The following is a 7,977-nucleotide window of genomic DNA, read 5'->3' as shown; positions in this document are numbered from 1 at the left end:
GTCCCGTCCCCGTTGTCCTTCACCTCCACGGGTTCTGCCAAACCTTTGGGAGCGGTGACGGCGACAGCCAGCGGAGCCACGCCCGCCTTCCTGCAGTCCACAGTGAAGGATTGTGGGATATTAGCCCTCACACCTGAACCCACTCCTGGACCGGACACCATGACCTTACTGGGGTCGACCACGTCGCTCACTGGGACCTTGAATGGACTTCCTGAAGAGGGAAACAAAGACATGAAATTTAAAGACGTGGTGATCCTGTCCTGCATCTTTTCCCCGGATTTAAATTTTTTCAATAAAGTTGGATTTTTTTGTTTCGTAGTTCGAGATCAAAAGGAGCCAGTTGGCGAGGATCGGGCTCCTGATTTGGCTGCTTCCTGGTCGCCTCCCTCTGGAAGTCTTCCATCCACGTATAACTTGGAAAGGAGACCTCGGAGTAGACCTGCTCACTGGAAGGACTACATATCCCATCAGGCCTAGCAACGCCCCGGGATCCTCCAGGAGGATCAGAAAGTCTGGAGCGACTCGTCTAACTGGTGGCTTATTTTTAAGTACGTCCTGATGTTGTGCACCCCATAAGGTTACTTTGATTGAAAGGGCTTATGGGTAATGTGGTTTTTTGTGCGTCTCCTGAAGTAAGTCAATAAAACGAAGCTGTGGCTTTTAAAAAGCTGAACCACGTCTGTAAAACGATCCCACAGCGCGCCTTTAAAAACTCCAACAACATGCAGTGAGATCAACGTTAAAGAGAGGAGATGAAAAGCATCACAAGCCTGCGAGGGAGGCCTCAGGGTGGAAACGGCGTTCTTGATCTCACCGGGGATGTGCTCTCCTCCGAAAGTGATGTTGACGTCGTAAAGGCCGGCTTTGAAGGGGACGTACTCCACGCTGCAGCTGCCGTCTTTGTTGTCTTTGCAGGACATCTTGGACTCTGACGGCCCCTCCACGGTGATGCCCAGACCCCCGATACCGGCCCCCCTGGTGAAGCCGCAACGAAACACACAAGTATGAGCGACGGTTTTGTCCTCAGGCCTCAGGCGACGGAGTCTCTGCTGCGTCGGTTCAGCCGTACCTGGTGATGATGTTGAAGTTGTTGGTTTTATCAGTCAGGGCTTGTTGGAGTCCCGGGCCGGTGGCCACCACCCTGCTGGGGTCGCATCCATCGGTCACGGAAACCCTGAAGGGACTCTTTGGAACCGGGGTGTCATCATACAGAACCTGGACGCTGTGGGCTCCTGAAAGAGACGGCGAGGGCGGGTTAAAGCTGCGTACTTGACTTGAGTCCACGCCGAGGTGCGGCAGGTGGGTTACCGTTCTCAAAAGGCGTGTACTCCACGCCGTAGGTCCCATCGCCGTTGTCGGTGACCTCGCAGTCTGTCAGAGCGCCGGACGGGTTCTTGACCTCCGTCTTCACGTGGTCTCCTCCTCGCTTGGACAGAGGACGGGCGTCCACGGTGAACGCCGTCGTGGCTTCTCTGAAAACAGCTGGAGGAGAGAAAAAAACACACAAAAGACTTCAGTGACGAAGACGACGAAGCTTCATCAGCTCGACGCCATCTTGGCTTGGGGGTGTTACGCCACCTTTTCCCTCCACTCCGGGTCCAAACACTTTGACCTTGGAGGTGTCAACGGCGGGGTCGGCCATCACTTTAGCGGGGAAACCAGGAACGGCCTTTCCTCCATATTTGAGCCGCAGCGTGTACATGCCCGAGGTCAGGGGGACGTAGGTCACAGTGTACGTCCCGTCTTTGTTGTCCACCACCTTCGTCTTCGCTTTGACGCCTGAAATTAAAACATTCCAGGTTACGGTTCATCATCGGATAACGGCAACAACTGAAGGACAATCTTTATACACGTTTTTTTTTTTTTTTTTTTTTTTAAGCAGTAAAACTTTCTTTTCATTTCTGCTTTTATAAAGAACGAGAAAAAAAAATAAATAAAAAAAAATTAAACGTATGAGCCTTCCCTTTAAACAAGGAAAAAATAAAGAAATGTTTTTATATATTACAACACAGACCACAAGGGGGCAGTAGCTACATTTTAATTACTGGATTTTTTTCCGGTTTTCCTGCAAATGTTTCCAATAAACAGCCTCGATAAGAAACTCAAAACACCACAAGGCCTCCTGAAGATCTGATTAGTTTGGAGCTTCATCTGGGTTTATTAAAACGTGATGAAGTCACTTTAAGAACCGGAGACAGAGGAAGGCCTCGGTGTGACCTCAAAGACAGAAACCTGCTTTACATTAAGGGTCTGCTACTTTCCTGCCGTCAGCTGCCTTAAATCACATGCTGGATGTGGGAGGATTAAAGTCCGGCTGATGTTACCTGAGCGTGCTGCAGAACCAGTCGGACTGCTCGGGGGCGTGTCGAGTGCCGCCTCCAGGCTGAGTTCTCCTGGCCCGGCCTGGGAGCAGTCCACGTTCACCACACTCGTCTCTCCAACCTGCAGAAACAAAACAAGGCGGATAAGACAGGGAGAGGGAGACGGACGATGAAGAAGTGGAGGAAGCAGGAAGTAGATTTCTTTTCCACGTCTCCTCTGAAGTTCAGAAGAAGAACTCTGAAGTCCTCCTCTGACTGACGCTCACCTTCGCTCTCTTCAAGCCCGACCCTGATGCCACCACCTTGGAGGGATCGAACGGCAGCTGGATGTCGGCCTTGAACGGGGAGCCCGGGATGTGGACTTCCTCAAACAGGATGTTAACCAGGTAGTCTCCGGGCTCGGTGGGCAGATATGACACGGAGCAGGTGCCGTCTCCATTGTCCGAACACTCGATCTTGGCCTCGGTCGGCCCCTCCACCGTCAGACCCAGACCCCCGGTGCCGGCGCCCTTTGTGTCGATGGTGAACTCTGCAGGGTTTCCCACCAGACCTCCCTTCAGACCGGGACCAGAAGCCTTCACCTGGAGAGAGACGGATGAAACCCTGAATGCATTTTTAGACACCACAGGTCGGATTTGAACCTGGGACGCCCGCTGTACATCCCGGGTGTCCTTTCTGAAACATCTTTAAAGTTACCATGGAGACGAACAGATGACGCAACAGGAACCTCAGTGAGCCTTTTTCCTCCATAGCTCAGCTATCGTAGCCCTTAAAAAGCTCCCACATTGATTGTTGAACTGGTTGCTATGGTTACCATTTATGCGTTTCTGCACGTGTTGCATATATACAGTGCGAGCGTTTACGTCTTTAAAGAAAAAAGGTGCTTCTGATCCCACCTTGCTCGGGTCTGGAGGCAGCTGGGCCTCCACGGGGAAGGGGCTCCCCGGGATGGGGTGTCCGTCGTAGGACACGTTGACAGAGTGGACGCCCTCCTCCGTGGGTGTGTAACGGACCCGACTGACCCCGGCTTTACCGGATTGAGGCTCCATCTTACAGGGGACGGCCTTCTGGCTGGGACTCAGCTGGTTACACACACAAAAACAAACATTTCTTATATTCTACTCAAACTTTCATGCCGGCCTTCCACGTCTACAATCGTCTCTAAATGCATCACGATCCAAACAATCAAAAAAATTCAGAATCCTGATTCCCCGAGTAAAATCAAAATCCTTCACTCACCACTGCCACCTCCAGCTGACCGAGACCTCCTGCCCCCTTTGTGTCCACCATGAACTGCTGCTCCTGATTCACCTCCACTCCTGAAGGGGATTCATCAGTTTAACATTAAAGTGCTAATCAACACTAAAAACAAAAGAATGTAACGTCTTCTGGTTTGGTCGTTTCTGGTCTGGACATTTTATAAAATGTTGTGAAGACACAGAGGACGTCTTACTTCCTTCCATGTTGTCCACGGTGACCTTGTTCAGATCCAGCGGGGCAGCAATATCGACCTTGAAGGGGCTCTTTGCGATGGCATCTCCTCCGAACTTCACCAAGATCGTCATCTCTCCCTGTAACACACCACGAGGCCACGTCGACGATTAACAACAAAACTTTACTACAACGACCTGAAGTGAGCGCTACTGCTTCCCTTCAGGTTTACTCCTTGGCTGAGAAATCACCTACCTGTTGTGCAGGTGAGAGTGTGATGCTAACATCAACTGCCTGTTGAACAGGGCAGAGTGTGATGCTAACATCAGCTGCCTGTTCTATAGGTGAGAATGTGATGCTAACATCACCTGCCTGTTGAACAGGGCAGAGTGTGATGCTAACATCAACTACCTGTTGAACAGGGCAGAGTGTGATGCTAACATCACGTACCTGATGAACAGGGCAGAGTGTGATGCTAACATCACGTACCTGATGAACAGGTGAGAGTGTGATGCTAACATCACGTACCTGATGAACAGGTGAGAGTGTGATGCTAACATCAGCTGCCTGTTCTATAGGTGAGAATGTGATGCTAACATCACCTGCCTGTTGAACAGGGCAGAGTGTGATGCTAACATCAGCTGCCTGTTGAACAGGGCAGAGTGTGATGCTAACATCAACTACCTGTTGAACAGGGCAGAGTGTGATGCTAACATCAACTACCTGTTGTGCAGGTGAGAGTGTGATGCTAACATCACGTACCTGATGAACAGGGCAGAGTGTGATGCTAACATCACGTACCTGATGAACAGGTGAGAGTGTGATGCTAACATCACCTGCCTGTTCTATAGGTGAGAGTGTGATGCTAACATCAACTACCTGTTGAACAGGGCAGAGTGTGATGCTAACATCACCTGCCTGTTCTATAGGTGAGAGTGTGATGCTAACATCAACTACCTGTTGTGCAGGTGAGAGTGTGATGCTAACATCACCTGCCTGTTGAACAGGGCAGAGTGTGATGCTAACATCAGCTGCCTGTTGAACAGGGCAGAGTGTGATGCTAACATCATCTACCTGTTGAACAGGGCAGAGTGTGATGCTAACATCATCTACCTGTTGAACAGGGCAGAGTGTGATGCTAACATCTACCTGTTGAACAGGGCAGAGTGTGATGCTAACATCAACTACCTGTTGAACAGGGCAGAGTGTGATGCTAACATCACCTGCCTGTTGAACAGGTGAGAGTGCGATGCTAACATCACCTGCCTGTTGAACAGGTGAGAGTGTGATGCTAACATCACCTGCCTGTTGAACAGGTGAGAGTGTGATGCTAACATCACCTGCCTGATTAACAGGTGAGAGTGTGACGTAAACATCACATACCTTATGAACAGGGGAGAGTGTGATGCTAACATCACATGCCTGTTCTATAGGTGAGATTGTGATGTAAACATCACCTACCTGTTGTGCAGGTGTGTATTTGACGGTCTGGGAGTAGTCGTAGTTGTCGATGATGTCGAAGTCTTTGACCGAGGACGAGAAGGAAACGTCCAGCGGTGCTTTACCGGCTCCTTTCGTCAGCACGGTGAAATGAGTCGGCTTACCGCTCTCGATACCTGCACAGGTGAAGAACGAGGGTTTCACACGGGTCTCAACAGATTTGATTCCAAACATTAAAAGCCTTTTTTTTTTTTTTTGCATGTTGTGCAGACGATCTTCTGATGCTTTGAATCAGGGCTCTATTGCTCTGGCCTTGACGCTCCCTCAGCCTCGCGGACTCAAACCCTGAACCCTATCAACACACCTCGAGACATTGCACCAACATCTGGACTGACATGGACACACGTGTGTGTGTGTGTGTGTGTCTCACCGGTGCGAGCCAGTCCAGGACCCTCTGCTTTGACTTTTGATGCATCGTGAGACGGTTCGACTTTGACACTGAAGGGGCTCTGTGGGACTTCCTGTGAGGAGAAATTCATCAAAACAATCAAACCGCCAACATCTTCAAAGATTACACCGGAGAGTAAAGAAAAAGTGTGTGTGTGTGCATGCATGCGTGTGTGTGTGTGTGTGTTTCTACCTGGTCAGTGAACAGGACTTTAACGGTGAGTTTTCCAGCCGCAGGAGGAACGTATTTGACCGTGAACGTGTCGTTGGCGTTTGGGATGATGTCAAAGTCCACGTCAGCCTCTTTGTCTCCGACCATGTTGGGCTCACACTTAATGCCCACGCTGACATCACCTGAATAAACACACACACACACACACACAGACAGACACACACACACACAGAGACACACCTTAGTTAAAGTGAAAGGACGACATGTTAGGTTACTGGGGAACTCTTAATCCCTGATGTTACAGCGAGGTGGTGCCAGAGCGTCTCCTTCTGGTCATTCCTCTCATAATTCACGTCGTGACTCTCTGTGCCACACGGATGCTTTTCTGTAAAGTTTCTGTGTAAACCTCGAGCTGCAAGTCGTCAATCACAGCAGAGGAATTCAAAACACGAGGAGTCACGAAGCGAGAAACGGTGTCACCCGACAGAAACGGGTCAAATTCTTCAGCCGCCCTCTCTCTCTCTGTACACTCCTCTCTTTATCCACAGGCTCCCTTTGTTTCCTCACAACTCAAACACACTCGACACACACGAGGTGCGACAAAGACAGAAATGTAGGTTGTTAAAACTTTGACTGTGCAAACATTAAAAAACGTTAGCATGTTCTTCTTAAGGTCTTCTTGCGTTATATTTTATCTCTGCGGCGGATTAAAGTGAATATCATACTTAAAGATGAATTCAGCCTGTTTTACAGAGTGATGAACAAAGAGCAGGCCGGACCGACGCTATGCTAACAGAGCTCTCAACTTTTTCGCACGAAACTGCCCCAAAAAAAACTTTTATTTTGAAATTTTAAGTTCACACTTCCCCATGTTTTTCAAACAGGCCGTTTGGAGATTTCTCCCCTTATGACATCACAAAGGGCTTTGCCAAAATATTAGTTTAGTTACAGTTTTGCACTGCAGGACCTTGCTTGCAGTTATTGGATGTCTCAATCAAAACAGTCGTTTCTGTGTCATTGAATATTTATAAGGAGGTTTAAAATTCTGCTATTGTGAAAACAAGAGAAAGCAAAGATCATTCAACGGTCTGAGCTACAATAAAAACAAAAACAGGATTTTATGCTTTTCTTAGATGGTGGAAAGCTAAAAAAAAAAAAGGAAAAGTTTGTAAAGTTGCAAATGTTTGTGTTCGTGGTCGTCGTCGATGCAGGTGGATGAAAAGTAACGATCAGTTCTGTGTGCTTCTCTGCTCAGGAAGGTCAGAGTGATGAATTTCCTGTCAGGATGTTTCTGGCTTGAGATCATTACCAGGACATACCAGGCAAAGGAGTGTGTGTGTGTGTGTGTGTGTGCGTGTGCGTGTGCGTGTGCGTGTGTGGACATCCGAAGGCAGTTTAAAAAGTGTTCGCTGCTACGCTGCAGAGTGTGTAAACTTAAGTTTGATTGTTCGGCTCCGTTTGTGTGTGTTGTTCGGAGACAAATGGAAACAGCTTTCACACCCAATAAAACTGTCTGTGGTGTTTTCCTGTCTTAATTATTACAGTGTGTGTGGTGTGTGTGTGTGTGTGTGTGGGTGTGTGTGTGTGTTACCATCCCCAGCTCCAGAACAGTCCACAGTGAAGTGTGTGGGCTCGTTGGCCTTCAGGCCCGTTTTCTCCACTCCAGGACCGAACACCTTCACCTTGCTGGGGTGGCTTCCTTTACCCACATTCACCTGAAAGAACCAACAGGAAGTGACATCACCAAAATAGATTTTTTTTTACAAAAAGGCTGTTAAATAACATTTCCCCTTCTGGACCCCGACATGTTTACAGCAGCCTTTTGAATTCATGTCATACAAAAAGAAATGAGAGTGGAGTTCTGCAAGGCTCCGTCCTGGATCCTCTACTTTTTACAACTTCACACGTCACGTAACACGTCGACATGTGGCTTCGCTTTACTCAATTAATCAATTATAAATTGACAAATCTTTGAAGTTTGGGCAGTAATGAAATTTAATCTTTAAGTATCTGCCGTGAACCATGTTCGTACTTTTTTATTGGAATAATTCAGGAAGGTTATAAAATGACAAGAATTAAACAGACGTGAGGTTTCTCTTACAGTAGAACCAAGTTTGTGTATTCTTCAGTGTTTTCAACCACTGAGGGGTCAAAAACAATTGTGAA

The 7,977-nt window shown here is 48.3% G+C and overlaps 1 protein-coding gene across 2 annotated transcripts in view; it reads right to left on the bottom strand.

Moving 5' to 3' along the window:
• Positions 1-7,977, bottom strand: part of flnba (filamin B a) — a 47,541-nt gene that overhangs the window by 12,022 nt on the left and 27,542 nt on the right. For both annotated transcript variants that reach the window (XM_079341604.1, XM_079341605.1), the window contains exons 16-29: positions 7,403-7,526; positions 5,833-5,993; positions 5,623-5,713; positions 5,214-5,368; positions 3,775-3,892; positions 3,561-3,640; positions 3,218-3,403; positions 2,588-2,902; positions 2,325-2,442; positions 1,579-1,779; positions 1,309-1,482; positions 1,070-1,232; positions 815-975; positions 1-211 (exon numbers count right to left, since the gene is read on the bottom strand). The exon at positions 1-211 is cut by the window's left edge and continues 81 nt beyond it. In XM_079341604.1, the coding sequence (XP_079197730.1) occupies positions 1-211; positions 815-975; positions 1,070-1,232; positions 1,309-1,482; positions 1,579-1,779; positions 2,325-2,442; positions 2,588-2,902; positions 3,218-3,403; positions 3,561-3,640; positions 3,775-3,892; positions 5,214-5,368; positions 5,623-5,713; positions 5,833-5,993; positions 7,403-7,526 (2,258 nt within the window). The remainder of the gene's footprint in view (positions 212-814; positions 976-1,069; positions 1,233-1,308; positions 1,483-1,578; positions 1,780-2,324; positions 2,443-2,587; positions 2,903-3,217; positions 3,404-3,560; positions 3,641-3,774; positions 3,893-5,213; positions 5,369-5,622; positions 5,714-5,832; positions 5,994-7,402; positions 7,527-7,977) is intronic.

The sequence above is a fragment of the Symphodus melops genome, assembly GCF_947650265.1.
Source record: "Symphodus melops genome assembly, chromosome: 4".
Taxonomy (NCBI): Eukaryota; Metazoa; Chordata; class Actinopteri; order Labriformes; family Labridae; genus Symphodus; species Symphodus melops.
The sequence above is the reverse complement of the archived record's forward strand: the minus strand, read 5'-3'. Positions and strand labels throughout refer to the sequence as shown.